The sequence below is a fragment of the Phoenix dactylifera genome, chromosome 17, assembly GCF_051530095.1.
Source record: "Phoenix dactylifera cultivar Ajwa chromosome 17, Ajwa_hap1_PhDact_Kaust_v1.1, whole genome shotgun sequence".
Classification (NCBI taxonomy): domain Eukaryota; kingdom Viridiplantae; phylum Streptophyta; class Magnoliopsida; order Arecales; family Arecaceae; genus Phoenix; species Phoenix dactylifera.
In genome coordinates, this window is record NC_143206.1 from 17,212,096 (window position 1) to 17,229,864 (window position 17,769).

Below are 17,769 nucleotides of genomic sequence, written 5' to 3' on the forward strand. Positions count from 1 at the left end.
TAGTTTGCCATGTTATTGATTAATTATTCCGAAGTTGCCTTTATGACTGAAATTGTTGCTGGGCTGGACATATCAATTGGCAGTTATGAAAGCTGTGGTAGTGGAAGTTTTGTGACACACGGATCTACTTCTTGATGCAGGTAGCCTTACACTTGTTTGAGCATACTACAGAGTTTCTCTGCTCTTGATTGTAATTACTTTATACTGATATAGGATTACTTTATACTGATTAGGCAACACAAAGTCCAATCTAATATTAATATTGAAAAAATGGAAATTATTTACTTCCCTTCGCTCCATAAGTTCAATAGGAAAATCAATACAGCATTTCTTAAAAGCACAATATCTGATTTGGATTATGAATTGAGCACGGCACCGCTCCTTCAAAAAGGGTTTTTCATTAATTGTAGCTTTTTATTTCAGATATAAATGGATGTACGATTTCAGGATATAACTCCTGCAAAGATGATAACAGCCACACTTGCGACCTAGAAACTGACGAGCAACATATGCACAATCAAGGTTGCGAAAATATTACAAGAGCAAATTACACCGATCAAAAAATTTGCTCCACATAAACTTCTCTAAAAGCCCCTGAAATAATCTATTGACTACTTAGACTACTTACAGAACTGGCTGTCAGATGGTAAACCGCGACGGTAATGCCAGTATGTTTAGAAACTGCATATTGCACTGAAAAATATAAAAATATACCACCTTTATATTATCATGTTAACGTCTGAAAGGTCATCCATGGGAATCTGAAGACCCATAAAATCATGGTCTTGCAGTCCATCATCATCAACAATGTTCAACCATGAACCAATATCCTGCCCATGACCATCAAGATCACCAACATCTACCTCTGGTGGTTGCAAATTGGGCAAGTCAATGGCCTGAGCATCATTTGGCATATCCTGCATCTTGGCAGAGCTGGAAAGCACAGCTAAATCATCCTTCTTGGTAATTCCACCTACAATCATATCACGAGATTTTAGGTCCGAAGGCAACAATGCATTAGGTAACTCTGCGGCCTTAGAAATAAGGCTGTTGACAGAAGCAGATAACTGGGCTGTCTTCTGTTTGGGCTGTGCCTTGTGCTTTCTTTCACCTTTGACATTGGATAAAGCTGGACGACCAATTCTACCAATGCTATTTCTTGAGGCTGCATCTCTGTTTTGCTCCTTTCCTTCCCTATCTCTCTCGCTCCTCTTTCCTTTTATACCACTTACAGGAGAATTCCCAAGAGCTGAAGATGTTCTCAGATAAGTGACCGGGGTTCTACCAACAACATCATCAACCAACAAGTCCCTCTTTTTGATTTTGTTTGACCACTGCTCCTCTTTACCGACTGTTTGTTCTGTGAAATGATTATCTGACCGAAAAGCATCAGAATACTTGTCACAGGCATCTACTCTTTCAACTGGTTTTGAGGTCGCATTAGGATTAGAATCTGCAAAGAGAGCAACATTAATCATTTAGTACAGAGTGCATTCAGAAAGCAATTTAGATTCATATATATTAACCATAAACCTTGAAGAATATATACAACCAACGTATGAAATTTCATGAAAATTGATGAAGCTATATCTTTTGGAAATTCTGAGACAGGTCTGTGCATGATCTACAGGCTTAAGTGTACATGCATGGAGCCCCGGATTGAATATTGTAGCATAGAATTTGGGTTACCTGCTAAAGTATTTTGTGGATGCAGCATGGCAGTGAAACGATTGGCAGCCTCTCCACCCGCAGATATGTGTATACATTCTGCACCGCTGCTGTAAGAAGATACAGAAAGAAACATATCCCTGAAAGGAGGCTCATCAAAACAGCCAGTCCCTGAGTCCTCAAATTTCTTACATCGTGCTAATGTTCGTTTGACAAAAGCCAAGGCAGCATGTTTGTTAAGCTTGTTCACATTCTTGCTACTAGAAGCGTTAGGACCCCAATATGCCTGTCGTGTGAAGCATTCTCCAATGATTAGCCAATCACAGCAATTCAGAATAAAATCCTTATGACGTCCCTTCATTGCAGGGCTATAGCATCTATATGCAAGAGTTGCACTCTCCAAGCAATTAGTGCTTATGCTTGCAAAAGATGGTAAAAGTGCCCATACTTCACCTTAAATTAGCATCAGTTAACACGAATACCACTGTTCAAGCAATGATGTGGTTTAACATGTAAATCAAAGATCAAATAATCTCCATAGTATCTCCCACTCTGCAACTTCACACTCATTACACCTTTTATAAATATATAACTATCTCCTATTCCCAACTCATCCGACCATATATTATACTAATGTCCTTTCTGATTGCAGAAGGAAAACTACTATTAGAATAAGGAAGGTGATATCAATTATGAGAAAGAAAGGAGAGGCAGGAGACAGGAACAGTGATGCATTTTGTCTTTATCAGGATGCAATGAGGTGTTATAGAAAGATTATGGTATTTCAAATTCCTTATACATAAAAAAGATTTTTCATAAATTAAAAACTCTCATGTAAGTGCCTACCAGAACTAGCCATGCATTTAGTCTTGATCAGGGCATCTGATCTTAAATAGTGCCATGGGAGCACTCACTGATGACATTGGAATAAGTAAACCTTCTAGATAATGCAATAATTATTACTTATTATTCACATATCTTACGAGCTCACTCACTTTTCTGATGAACCAAAACTAATAGTATAAGGATTTTTGTGTTTGTGTAATATTATGATGGTTAAAAAACAGACTATTTTGGCATTTTCCAACTTCAAGCTATGTGACAGAAGATTCAAAAGCCGGAAACATGCATCACAGGAAAGCCAATATGTAGAATGAGCTGTACCGATAATTATTATTTAAGAGATTTATTTGATATTGAGGAATCAGAAATTACCACATATTTCTCATACGCCATTTCTACAAGTCTGTCCAAAGCTATACGCTCTAGTATTCTACACACAAAAAGAACAATATATATGTATATAAGAATGTATGTACAAATGATATATGAGAACAATTCAGAAATGCAAAAAGCAACAATCACATGAACATGCTCTCACAGCATACCTCTGTTGAGACTCCCTTGCTTCCATAACAGCCTTCTCCAGTTTCAACAGACGATTTTTCTTCTTCATAACCTTTATCAACAGAAAAAATTATGTAACAGGGAAGAGATTATTTTCATGATACATGTTGGAAGGTATAAAGTATGAGATAGATATTGCAACCACGTAACTTCTGGCATAAAAGTTTTTCCCCTCCAATAGCATCAAAGGAATTTCTATCGCAATTATTCAATTCTCTAAAAGTATATCATGCACAGCAAGTATGTTAACAATGTATGTTGCACAAATTTCAGCCGACTCGGTAGTTTAAGGTTAAGATAGCATAAGCTTTAGTTAAAGCTATTAATTAAACAGTATACCTACCTAAAAATACCATTGCTGTGTATAGTCATTTCAGTTCATACATTTTGAAAAAGTGCATCTTAGACTTTTAGATACAATATACATTTGCACATGATACGCTAAATCTAGATTTTCTGTTCATACAGAAACAGGATTACATTCTCAGAGAGGAAGATGCACATCCAATTTTGATGGAAAGTTGAGCAATGTGCAACGAGATTGCACAATTTCATCTCTATTTCAGTTGGTAAGAACACTTCTTTCTAACTGATTGAAGTAAGCTAGTCGTATGCAATTGACCTGTCAAGAAACTACAGTAGCTATTAGCAGACAAGTAGCAAGCAGACAAAGGAACCATGCAATGAAAAATGATGGGAGGAATGATAATTTAATAGAGGAAACAAGCCCTGTGTTATAAAAGAAGAGACAATTTAGAGAAGATAACAAGGAGTTGGGAAGCAGAAGAGAAAAACTAGGAAGCAGATAAACAAAGATGGCAAACCTAAAGGGGGAAGGATCGCAAAAGAAGAATGAGAAAATGAAGAAAGATGAGCTTGAGGATTTGTGAGAAGAAAGCAGAAAGAAGAGCAGCAGTAGGGAGGATGGAATCTCAACATCATATACCCATAAATTCTTAGATAACAAAATCTAGAAGCCCACAGAGTCCAATATCTACGGACCCTTGGATTTATTACAACAATCATGATGACTCGAGAACTACCTTGACAGTCTAAAAATAAATAGGAGTTCTTGACACCAAACCTACTCAGAATAGGACTCATGAGCACATAAACAACTAGCCAGTAAATTTCCTAATCAACTGAATGAGAACTTCTACAGAAACTGCAACTTTTGACTGATCTTATATTCACCATTCCAATGATACAAAATATAAATTATAATTCAAGAATTTGGAGCAAAAGAAAATTGAAGACCTATCTTTTAGCTCCCATTGTCTCTTCCACAACGAAAATCGTCGGTTCTCCTGTTTTAGGAGATTCAACTTGGAGGGCATAAAATTTACAAGCTGCAAACACTATGCACTCATGTTAGAATTTTTTGTGATTGAGGAATCCTCCAAAGTCGGCAAAACGAGAACAAGTTCTTCCTGGTTTGTTGATTGGTTCCACTACCGAACATGATGCAGGCTACAGCTAAAAGCAACCATACAAGTGCTTGAAGACCATTTAGTGAAGGGCCGAGAATCGGAACTGCAAGTATTAATCAGCATCGATATCCTTAAAGTAAAATACAGTCTCAAATAGATACAGCGACGGAGATACAGTGACAGAGAGAGTAGGGTGATATTAAATAGATACAGTGAAGAATGAAAATAATGTTTTAAACAAGCAAAGGTATTGCAAAGGAAGGCCAGATGATGAAAATATAGAAGAGAGGATGCTGGAGAAGAGAGATGGCTTACCAAGAGAGATGCCACCATGATCTAGCAAGCATTGTTGTCATGCACGTGAGAAAGGGCAGAAGTTATGAGAGAGGTGTGAGAAGAGAGAAATGAGGACCACCAATGTGGGCACCTATCCTCAATTTGGTTGGAAGCTTTATAGTGGGTTATTGGGACAAAGTGTCAGCGAAGAGTTAATATCAACCTTTCATCCGTTCAAATCAACCCCTGGTCCAATCTAAATGGCTCATGGTAGACCTCACTTTACAAAATTCTTCCATAATGTTGCAACATAGTCAAGTAGTTATACGCCTTGAGCATAATTATGAGTAACACTGTTAATGACTTCAATAACTGCTGACAATAACAAAGTGATTGTCAAAATCTAGTTGTGATCTGTCATTGGCAACCCATTAGCTTCCACATGCAGGAAGAACTCAACCTCGTCGAGTAGCATCAGCAGTAGACATAAAACCTTGGTTCTAGTAGAGGTGCAGCTTTCCCTTCTCAATATATGTGTTGTCCATCAGCCATCAAGTTGATGGACTCCTTAGCTCATCCAAACATGTGTAGAATAATGTCTATGCAGAAAAAAAAGAAAGAAAAGAAAAGAAAAAGGAAAAGAACTCTTGTTTGGTTGAGTTGGATGTGGTTCAGGCTAAAAGATGCTCATCTCGAGCCTTACCCATATTTGACTGGGTCGAGAATGGGAAAACTCATACTGATCTTCTATCTTTCTGGTTCAATTTGAATAAGAGCAAATAAATAATGGAAAAAAATAACAATTAAAATAAACACTTTAACCAACCCACTTCCATATGTAACTACGAGACAAACTCTTTCTCTCTCTCTCCCTCTTTCTCCCTTCTCCAATCCAGCCCTCTGGTTCCTCCTTTCCTTCCCCAAACAATGCCATCATTAGCCTACCTAGAGCTAGGGTTTTGAGTTTGGGCTAGGTCTCAGAACAATCAAGGACATTGTCAGCAAAGGCAAAGCGAACGAAGACAAAGATAAAGCTGGTGGTAAGACATCGCCATTGCATTAACAAACAACATTCTGAACTAGGTCACGTTCGCTCGACCTGGACTTTGCCAAATCAGAATCAAATCCTTTTTAGCAGGTCTCCGTAACAACTGCCATCATACACCCAGGTCAAGAATAAGCAGTAAATTGCATTTAAATAACTAGCTACTCCAGCACTAGTCAGAAGAAAAGTAACTAGATGCCACTAAATCCTGGAAAAGCACCAAGCAAGAAATGCATGTTGCTCCTTGAGTCATACCACAAAGGGTAAAGTGACATGATTTTACCTAGCAATGAGGGACAGCAGTCAGTGCATGGCACATATTGACATGATTTTACCTAGCAGAGGAGATCTTTTCTAAAGAAACTGAGAAAGAAGAGGCTGAATAACTATGAACAATCATACCTTCTCATGGAGTTCTTCCTCTAATCTATTGACTTCATCATTAATATCTTCATCTTCACTCGGCGCTAAATCAGGCTGAAACGAGATGGAAGCACAATGTCACACTAGAATAATTTTTTGCAAAATGATTAAGCCAGCTAAACAATACTTCTGCAGAAAGGTAACTAAAATGCAATCGGCAATATACACTTATGTCTTAAACCATCATGACTATTGTTTATGCAACAAACCAGCTCACAGAAAAGCGCTCCCTACAAAATCAATGAAGGAAACCAGAACAAGTTCCACTCTGTTTTCAACAATGTATAGATCATTGATAAAGCTAATAAGGGGCATAGAACATGACAACTATGGCAAAGCTGCTAGTATAGATGCCAAAGAAAAATCAGTCTTGTACTTTTTAGGTTCTAACAAAAACATAGATAAACTGCATTTTAGAAAATAAGGAGTTAAAAATAAGTGAATTTTAACTCCGATCCGGTCAGTCTAAACGATGGAGGTCTGACATTGATGATCCAAGCCATCAGATGTTACCTCTACACTACTTGTACACCAAAAATCATGTGATTCAGAAATCCTAGTCTATTCATCGAGTGGTAAAAATCATTGTTCATGTTATTTGAGTTGTTCATTTTTTTTGGTGCATATAGTGAATGTGAGGTCTGACGCTAACACTCTGAGCCATCGGATGTGATCTATTATATGATCTACTACCTTTAACCTGCTTGAATACCAAACATAATATGATTTGGAGACCCTAACCTATACATCAAGTAGTAAAAAATCATTATTTCATGTTATTTCAACTGTTCATTTTTGACCACTCAATGCATGTCTGTGTAATGCAATTACCTTCACAAATAAATATCAGGCTCAATCTCTGTTAAAGACCAAGAGCTGTCCTTGATTACATATTATGAGCTCTCAAACCTACTATATAGAAGAAATGGATGATGAAGAAACATTTTGTTTTTTAAGAGAACTATATGGATTAAATGAGGTTCTATTATTTTTTGAATTTTATGTCGCTATTGCATGAAGACTACAATAAATATGGTAAACCTTTCAATAACTTATAAATCAGAAAGTTACAGCTACTAAAAAGACAGGAAAATGTTGGGGTAAATAGATTTGATAGAAAACATAACAATAATCTAGAGAAAGCTGAGTGGTGCACCGATAGTGGAAAAGGTGATGGTGAAAATTTTGAAGCTGCACTAAAAAAAAACCAGAAAAAATGGACAGGATTTAAAGAAAATAAGTTTTAATGGCAGTGGATAGAACACCATAATGAAGTGACCCGAAATACGGAAAATCCAGGGCATGTTTATAACAGTAATAGCATGCTAGCAAAAAGCAATAAATTCAGTAAGTCAGCATTTATACAAACATTGCAACGACCAGCATATGCTTACAGCCACCTTTGCAACCCCAAAAGTTTGTACTGGAAGCAAAAGACAACTGAGAGATATTGGATATGATACTCACCACAGGGTCTGGATAAAGTCCAATTTGACTGAGCTCCAGGAGGATTCTATCATCGATGCACATTTGGTTATATTGAAATTTTGTGCATACTGTGCTAGAGTCTAATAAGATAACACCACTTTCTAATTTCTCATGTGTCAATTCATCATGGTATCTCCACCCAGCATTTCCGTTCAAGCCATTAGAAGGGCCTCTCTCTGCAGTTAGAAATGTTCTCGATGAGTGAAAATTTGAACCCTTTGATTTCAATCCACTCTCGGCCCCAAAATAAATTCCATGAGACTCATGCAAGTATTCTTCTCTGCTGTTGTCGTAGTTAATATTTTCAACCTCTTCTTCTTCAATTATAGCCGAAAGAAGTGCTTGGCAAATTGAAACCCCACTTCGACCCGCAATTCCCTGTATTAATTGCTCTAGGAAAGGCTCAACATTCTCTGTTTCCCATGCAAGCTCTGGTTTCCTCTCACGTGCACTAAAGGTAATTCCATTTGAGATGGCACTGAAATCATCTCTGCCAGCAGCAACTGGAGTTGATGGTAAGGATATGTATTCAACATCACCCTGCAAAAGAAGGTGATAAGAATTTGTTATCAAGCAGATAAAAATGACATGAAAGAACATTAAGTTATTGTCTTATAGACAAGATGTATGAACAAAAAAACAATGCAGTTATTCATAACTTCTCTGTATGTAATTTATATTGGAATCCAGAAAAATAGCAACTTAAAAGTAGCAATGCTCATCAGTATTAGTAGCAATGCTAACTCATGGGAAAACAAAGAAATGCAGTCCAATAAAATTGCCAAAAGAAATGTTTACGCATTAGGTTGTCAACAGCTCAAAACCCAAATGCATTAGAATCATGTGAATATGGTAGCTGGAAATTTACAATTGAAAATAACTCCATAAACCCGATAGTTCAAACTTCAAACAAGTTCCATTGTTTTGATCAACAACAAATAAAATACCTTCAAGTCCTGACCATCGTTCCCAGCAACAAGAGGACTTGGAGAAGACTCGTCCATCCAACAAATCTGGTTGGTAATAATAATTTTGGAACATCAAAATTAAATGTATAAACTTAGTCTAGGAGCCATCTTAACAAGACAGAAAGACAACCTGGTCCAAATAGGTGAGATCCTCTGAAGAAAGAAGACCAATAATTGGCTCCATTTGCTTCCAAAAAGGACTGGAACAAGCACTCCCTGAAGCAAAGTTCTAACTTTATTTGCACAATGAAGGGTAAAAGAAGATACCCAAGCATTACAGATATAAAATTAATACCTGTATGCAGAGCAGCATTCGCAGCAGCTAAAAGCTCTTCATGGTCATCATCTGATTGTCCTGAAAAGAGTATCAAATAGTCAATAATAAGTTCATTTTTTAGGGGAATTTAAAAATTCATTGTTCCACAACTTGCATGGGGAAATTGAAAAAACATTGTTCCACAACTCTGTCCGTTCAATACATAGAAAAGTACCAAAAAACTTCAAAGGTGCACTGTTCACTGAATGCCGTGGCCGTGTGCACCCATTCCGCTCAGACAATTTTCTGGCAGGTGGGCGACCAGGTTTACTGGGACAGAGAACATCAATAGCATAATCTCAGTGAAAACTGAAGTAGAACATGAATTGACTACCAGCAGCCAGTTAATAGGCTAGGATATCCCGCATTACCTTTCAATCCTCTCAGAACCAACTCTTGTGCTTCTCTGTTGCTTCACAGTGGCAGTATTGTCTAGCTTCTCAATTGGCCCGGCCATGCCAGACCTTGTCGGAGCAAAAGCTCGTCCAATCCTCCTGAGTCTCCGGACACCATCTCCAATATCTTCATCAGCAGTCACCTTGTTCTTTCTTGGAGGCAACACAAGTCCTACAAACTTATGCACGGACTGACCAATATTCTCTTCATATTTCTTACTCTTGTCCCTTGACTTGTTATCAGCAACTCCAGACTCCTCGCTTTCTGATAAACCAGCAGTTTGTACACCATCGCCTTTTAATTTAATTTGCTGAGAACCATTAGAAGATAAGCGTCTTGTCAATCCTAATCCAGCCTGATGGATGCCTGCATTATCTACCATATCTGATGCAGGTGCTTCATCGTGGCTTGATATAAGAGGAGAAAAATTTGATCGTCTTGCACCACGTGAGATCTTCTGAGGTCTTTGTCCACCCCACTGTACAGGGGGTGATGCAGAGCACATAGCTGCCCCGCGTTTGTGATTGACAGCCCCACCAACAGAACTACTCTTGTTTATACTCTGAGAATGTTCCCAATCATCAGAATTTCCCACCACTCGATGAATGCTTGGGGATGCCTTGGACAGTGAACCTGAATTTGATCGTGGCCCCCGGGCAGGCGCATTCAGCTTTGTTATGGAGTTAGGACTAGCAGAAAAATTATCTTCATGGCCATTAGGCCTGAGATACAATGAAAGAAAGATAATATTAGGATGTCAGATTATATAGAAAGATAAATGCAGGTTATATGTAAAGAGAAATCAACAAACATTCTAAGTGACGGCAGCTAGAAGATAATAAACGTCATTTCCAGCAAGAGAAAAATGACAGAAACATTATAGTGAGGGTTCTGGCAACAAATATATGAAAAGGATATGTCTTACTTGTTAACAGATTTAAGATGGGAACCATCTTTATCTAGACCTGCAAGCCGATCTCTTCTATCATTAGTAAGAGGGCAGTTGTCTTGATCATTTCTAGCTGAGGGACGCATACCGAGACCAGATTGTTGAGAAGCCGAATCTAATATTCCAACTCCAGAAACTCCAGAAGCAGGCCCTGACCTGAATATTAAGATTCTCAGAAAAGATATATACTGTTTTATCCAACAAAATAAGCGAATCCCAGATGATTAAGCCAGATTAATTCAGAAGACCGAATCACACAAGCCAGGTTTCGAGTGATAATAGATGACTGAAGACAGGCACCCCATGAAACACACTACAGTTGAAACGAACTATATCAACATTTCATCCACCTCACTCTAGTTTTACTAGAGCAACCCATCTATCTTTTCATTCTTTATAAATAATAGCAAAATAACATATATTTTAATATATCCTACCATTTTGAACAAAATGTAGGCATCATAAAAAATTCAACTACAATTACATTCCTATATATTTTCTTTAATTAGCACATGTATCACAAATCTTAAGTGAACATATACATGTTGGCATGTCTATTGAAAATATATGGGTGTCCTCCTATCTATCTATTTACATGTGTGCATAGAAGCTAATATACTTGTAGAGGAATGGGGTACGTTCATTAAATTATTGGCAATTTTCTTTGAATAAAGTTGAGTGCACTTAAATTGTGAAAAATGGCTAAATACAGTATGAAAATAGAAAGTGTGTAGTCCAACCCTTCACATGTGTGTATGTATTGATATGCCTCTTATTTGGCTACTTGGCTTAACTTTGCTCTAGCAATTGACACAGCTTCTGATATCAAAAGTTAACTTCCCACTTTGTCTAGACTCTTTCAAAGTTTACAGCATCTTGGGAGGGATAATGGAGCTTAACCCACAGCAAATAATGTAGACTACCTACGAGCCAACTGTGTCTATAGTTTTAGGCCCACCTCTTGCCTTACCTCAGACAGGAATTTGGCACCATGGGTCTAATTGTCACTAAAACTTGAAAGATGTCCCTTGATGTGTAGAAACAATAAGCATACATGTTCTCTAAAGCAGTGTATTGCCCTATCCAAAAATTTTATAATAATTGCCATAGCTGCGTAATGATGCTAGTGACACTTGCCCAATGTGGCAAGTTTAATTTAATCTTTTAATACAGCTCATAGATAATGTTTTTTAGGAAAGAGATTTATTTTCTAGATATGAGAAGAAGCCGAAGCAAGGTCCCATAGGACATAGGTGTCCCAATTTCCCCACAGAACACGATGCCCCCGTCCTGTATCCTTCTAGCAGCCATCCCGATCGAGCATCCTAGTACTTGCTTAGGATGCTTTTTTTATATTTTTCATTTCTTTCTTAATTTATTTGTGAAGTTTTACTGTTTTATTTATTTTGAAACATATTTGAACTTTAAAAGTAATATATTTAAGATAAATTGACTGTGTTTCTGAATACTGCTTATTATCTGAATGGAAATATAATTATCTACAGTGAGAAGCTATACAAATGGAAATATAATTATCTGAATACTGCTTATTAGTGTTTCTTTGTTGATCAAACAATGCCAGCTAATATTGATCAATGTTGACTAGGTTGCATTAAGATTTGCTACTGTTAGATTTCATTACAACAAATATTTGTAAGCTAAGGCAATCTATTTATATTGATCCATCATGTGCTAAAACTTTATGATTAAATATTCTGACACTTTCTGAATGTGTTATCTAGTTCATATATTTTAAACTGACACTATAATTTATCGTGGCTTTCTAGAATATTGGAGATCCTTCTTTGATTACCTAGTAATGATACTGCATAAGCGCTTCATAAGACAAAAATGATACGATTTGATGGAAAATGTGGCAATAATTACTGCACAAAGCTCAGTCACATAACCACTCACTTCACCTTTAGTACTCTAGTGTTGAAATTTACAAATTGATGCTTAGGTGCCACATGAGTGGCAATAAGGTAACCAAGACTGTCATATTGTATAACAAAATAACCTTAAGTGTATCTACATAATTATTTTATTGTTGCTTAATTTTCTTAAATTATTTCACCAATCAATTAACATAGTGACCCATTCTTATAAGTTTGAAATTATTGTTGTTAAAAAGCAGGATGATCATTTTTTTTTATTTTTATACAATATTATTTTTAAGAATATATGATGTTATATATATAATATATTCCTTTTTTATATTTTTATTTTTAAAATAATGTTATTTTGAGGAAAAAATTAATATCTTCTAATATTGTTTATGTTTTAATTTTTTTGGCTTTTTATATAATATTATTTTGCGGAAAAAAATTTATGAACTCGTGCACATAGACATATGCATGGTGTTAAGTCTCACCCCCTAACTACTCGAGCCAACCGCTAAGCATGACCTAAAAGCGTAGATAATGATTAACTTAAAACATTTAGATCTGCGTACTTTAAAAAAAAAACAGAAAAAAAGTTTCTTGCCCCATCCAAAAGCTTCCATTCTCCGTCCCCCTTTTTCTTTCCTTGCTTCTCCTCCTCCCTCCTTCCCTCCCATGGATCACTTCGCTTCTTCCTCTCTCTACCCCTTCGACACTCACGGAGGATGTTGGTCGCTGGATCTGGAACATCCACTCTCAACTTCTGTTGCTTCCTTGATGGCACCCTCAATCGCGAGGTGGACCAGCAGTTAGCGGTGGCAATGGCAAGGCACCTCCGACAATGGAAGTCATGGACGTAGCTCAACGAGAATGTTTGAGGTTTTTGAGAAGAAAGATATGATTATTGGTTGGAGAAAGATTTATTTTAATTTTTTAATTTCTCTCCACTAGGATAGATGGACGAATCGCCCATTTCGGTGTGCGACCTACTTGGTACGAAGGCAGGATGGGTGAGATGGCCCGCGGATATGGGTTTCAGAGCCTTGCATCCATCCCAGGTCCCATTATCTCACAGGAATGAGATGGGATGGCCAAGATGCCCCCCATCCTGTCGAGACTCCAAAACTTGAGCTGAAGCTAAATGTGACTTAGATACTATCTCAACATTGCAACAAGTTTTTTCTATCAAGCGACTAACAAGCTTAATCAAACAATTAAGATTCATAAGTGATGACATAATGATACAAGGTGCAATCAAGTTGCATGGTATAGTATCAAACCTGAAGCCATGGGCATTATTCGCCCTTGGTCGAGCATCAGTACCAAGCTTCTGCTGCATTCCTCGTTTGGGTTCTCTATCAGCATCCGGCAATCTAGTCAAAGGTGCAATTGCAGAAACATCAGACTTTATGACAGAGCGTTTTTTCTTCATCTTTGATTTTTCCCAGCCATCAACACTGGTAAATATTTCTCGGCCCTTGTCTTCTGATAATGCCATGCCATCATTTACAAGTATACTGGCATCTCTATCCTTATTCACCGGTGAAGATGGTCTCACAATACCATTGGCCCTTACATCCATCTAACCAATCAATATAATACGTAAGTCCATCAGTAAAAAAGAAACAGATGATCTGAAATCACTATAAAAGGGAGATTCTCCATGCAAAGATTGACAAATAACTTCTATAGTGCAACTCAACCTGCATAGAATCCAGAGCAAATAACCTATAACAGTTAATCCTACTTGGCACTATTCTTCAAGAATCAAGAAATTGATTAACAGGATATTACAGTAAAGAAAAAACAATTTCATTTTCTTCTGCACATAAAACGTAATGAGAATTTACAAAATATATCAGTTAACAACATGTACCATTTATAATGCATGGAAAAATAAAGTATCGTGACAAATGAACTAACCATATTCTTGTCTGCACAGGCAACTAAAATACATATATATGACATAATCACAATCAAGGAAAGGCAAGAAGGAGATACAAACCCATACTTCCACCATAGAAGTTCGAATTCGTCTGTTTGGTACAGTGCTCTTGGACCTTTCTTCTGATTTCCGAGGCCCAAGGTCGAGACCACGTGAAGTCAGATGGCTTTGAGGGTTAGTCTTAGGGATGCTTCCTCTTGATGTCGATGTACCACACCGCTCATTTGATGAAGTATCAGCTCTGGAATGTTTTTTTGAAAGAGTGTTGCAATACTTATCAATTTTCAAAGCAGCCTCACTGCAGGCTTTTGCTCGATCCCTATCAATTCGAACATCGGAGACTAACTTAGAGCTCATTTGATCTAAGAATCCACGATGTAAAAATATAAATGGCAAAAAGTGTTATGATAGCAATGGATGAGCAAACAGAGTCCAATGTAAACTAGTTGAGGAAAGTAAAACGTCAACTAGAATCACATGGCACAATGTGGGAAAAAATCATAAGAACATAAGTAGGGAAAGTCATGTTTGTTACATTGACATCACAATAAAGATGGAAACTGAACCATATAATGTCAATAAAGAAAGAAGAAATTTGTGAAATATCATTAGGATAAATATTTCAGCTACTTAATAATGTAAAACTTTTTTATAAGGGAGAAAGAGTGAGAGAGAGAGGGAAGGAGGGAGGCAGAAATACCTTGCCCTTGTAGTGCCCTCATGAAGATTACTCTTTGTGCGTTTGATCTCCTCCATGGATGAAGAAGTTAAATGCCTCGTATTAAATGTTGCAGGCAAAGATTCTTCTGAGGAGATGCCAACAATAGAGCCCATCTCAAGGTCGCTTGTTCGAGGGAGCTTTTGATCGATCACTCTCAGGTCAACAAGAAGAGACTGAAACGAAGCGACTGTGTCACCTTGGGATGATACCAAACCAGACCTCAATGTGCTTGGAAGTGACGATGGGAGTCGGCTATCCATGCCTTCACGGATGCTTCCTGACCTTTCCATTGAACCAGCTGCATATGGTCCATATTTCCCATTCATGTAGGTGGTCCCATCAGGGCTGCTGGAAGATAAATGGAATTTGCTAGTAGCTGCCATTCCTTTGATATCTTCAGGGTCTCTAACATACTAAAATGGTAAAGAGGTTGGCACATGAAATGAAGGAACGACCAAAAGCTTATAACCATTGAAGCCAAGATCACAGGATGGCTAGGCTGAACAGAAAAACCAGCACATCTGTCGAATATCAATGCAAGCTCAGAAAAAAAAGAGCATTATGAACTTCAAGCCCCAATCTAAAAGCACCAAATCCAATTAGGTAGACACACCTAGATGTTGAAGGCAAGGAGAAAGACAGAAGAAGAAACAAGTGAAAAGTAAAATGTGCTGAAATGGAATTTACAGCACAAAAAAGACAACTAAAAAACAAACAGTGCATTATAGTTCAATGATTTTTCCTCTAATTCAGAATAACTGTTATCTTCTTTTCTTTTCTTTTCCTGGCTTTTCAGTGGATCTCTAGTCATGACGAACAGATTCAACAGAAAACCGGACTCAGTTGACATATAGAAAGTTCCTTCCATAATAGCCTACCAAGCACTCTCCGAACAGCAACATATCAGCAAGCGAATTAACATGATGAGTAGAAGAACAAAGAAAAAAGAACATAACAAAACAAAATCATTCGATCTTCTCGCAGAAGGTCTGAATCACTCTCACGAAAACAGTAGTGCATTAACATAGCCCAGTTATCATAATCCGACTCTGTTTGGCCCCACATGAAACCCATAATTTACAATACTCCTTGCCCCTATCAAATCAAACCCGAGAACGTACAATCGCATACCATTTAACAAAGATGAAAAAAAGCTACTAAAGGTACTCATATAACATGAACCCTCTAAAGCACGCGTTAATAAGTGACTGTCTGCCGATCTTTAGCATCAACTGCTTTAAAAATAAAACTGGAAAACCTTAAAAATAAATTCCCTAACCAGCTCAAACCGCATCAAAATTTCTCATAATCAAAGCTACAAAAAACCCTAGCAGAAGATGAATCCGCACTGACGTAAATATATCACAACTAAGAAAACCCATCATAAAAGCAACTAAAGCCCGAAAAAAAGAGGAAACTTCATCTATTTGATCGAAGAGATTGGAGAGAAAAGATAAGATTCCAGCGTTTTGCTTAGAAAGAAAATCTGAAAGAGAAGCAATCAAAGACGAGACTCACCTCAGAGCAGGTGGGAACGAAGGCGATCGTCGCGAGAGAAGAATAGGGGTTTTGGATTTTTTTTTCCTCCCTTTCTTTTTCTCCTACTTATTAGAGTTATTATCGGTAGGAGCAGTGTATATCAGTCTTTCGAATGGAAGGATCGGAAACGAAGAAGAGCGAGGTGTAATTTCGGAATAGAAAGGAAGAAAGAATAACACACATAAAAAGAACCACAAATTTTGGGTATTTCACGGTAAGGCCCTCCTTCGACAGCCGATCCGAGGTATTTTGGGTAATAAAAAGACGTAAGGGAGATTAGTGTAATAAATCGTAGTATTGTTCTTGATTTAATGAAAATAATGATTAAGGGGTGATATGTCCGCCCCTAGGGACTTCGGGAGTGCTTTTGGCGGTCAAATGAGAGACACCTTTTGAGGGTGGTAGGTGCACAAATTATACCCTACACCAAATGCATCATATCAGCAATGAGCCACATAGACAATCTAAAATAAGAGGACGGCACAAATTATACTCTGCATCAGGTGCATCATCTCAGCAGTGAACCACACAAACAATCTGAGATGATAATGCAACAATTTTAGACCATTGGACTAATCTACTGAACTTGGTTCATCTAATAATTTCTCCAAAATGAGATGCAGCTCGCAGAAACAAAAGATTTGACTAGCGTGATGTACCTGATGTAGGGTATAATTTCTCATGAAAGATGTAGCTTTTCAACTGAGGTCAATGGTGAAGCTATAAATGTTCATATATGGAAATATCAAGACTTTCATAAAAAAGTCAAACAACACTTATTTTGGATCCTTGATTTTACATTCTGCTTTGAGAACTTCATTTAATCATGATTTGAAATCAGAGAATCATCTTCCTTGCAAGAAGTCTGCAATTGTTCAAAACTCATGAAATTAGGATCAAATATATATGATTGGATATCATAGAATTACTATGGCTATGCTATTGCTGATGTGGTTCATTAAACGACCTTGGCTGAACAAACTCTTATCAAAGCATAAGCATGCTATTGCATCAACCAAAGTTAAACAAGCCGAGAGAGACAAGAGAGAGTGCTAAAGATAAACAAGTTAAAGGAATCAGTTTATTCATTTTCATGCTGGTTCGTCGTCATCGCTGCTAGCACCACCTTTGACCTCCACCTCTAATATTTTTGACCACTAACATTTTTACCTAATACAGAACTAATGGCACCATTGACTGCATTGCCAAACTAAGACCCCATTTGGCATTATTGTAGATAGTAAAATTTTTATCTATAAAGCTTTTAGTAATAGAGATATTGTTAATAAAGCTTTAGTAAAACGTTGTTTACTAT

The 17,769-nt window shown here is 37.3% G+C and overlaps 1 protein-coding gene across 6 annotated transcripts; it reads right to left on the bottom strand.

The window, feature by feature from the left end:
• Nucleotides 1-393: 393 nt before the first annotated feature.
• Nucleotides 394-16,764, bottom strand: LOC103706709 (uncharacterized). 6 transcript variants are annotated; one of them, XM_039133013.3, is made up of 16 exons: nucleotides 16,434-16,764; nucleotides 14,895-15,436; nucleotides 14,255-14,513; nucleotides 13,530-13,831; nucleotides 10,343-10,522; nucleotides 9,393-10,139; nucleotides 9,197-9,291; nucleotides 9,001-9,060; nucleotides 8,836-8,921; nucleotides 8,685-8,750; nucleotides 7,717-8,277; nucleotides 6,229-6,303; nucleotides 3,057-3,127; nucleotides 2,884-2,941; nucleotides 1,690-1,954; nucleotides 394-1,453 (listed from the first exon to the last, which is right to left on the bottom strand). In XM_039133013.3, exons 2-16 carry the CDS (start codon nucleotides 15,296-15,298, stop codon nucleotides 720-722), a joined length of 3,963 nt encoding a protein of 1,320 aa, XP_038988941.3. In that variant the 5' UTR covers nucleotides 15,299-15,436; nucleotides 16,434-16,764; the 3' UTR covers nucleotides 394-719. The 6 variants fall into 6 exon arrangements, with proteins under 6 accessions (XP_038988941.3, XP_038988943.3, XP_038988945.3 ...); XM_039133015.3 differs by having other exon boundaries at nucleotides 14,895-15,414; nucleotides 16,434-16,637; XM_039133017.3 differs by having other exon boundaries at nucleotides 14,261-14,513; nucleotides 16,434-16,637.
• Nucleotides 16,765-17,769: the final 1,005 nt, after the last annotated feature.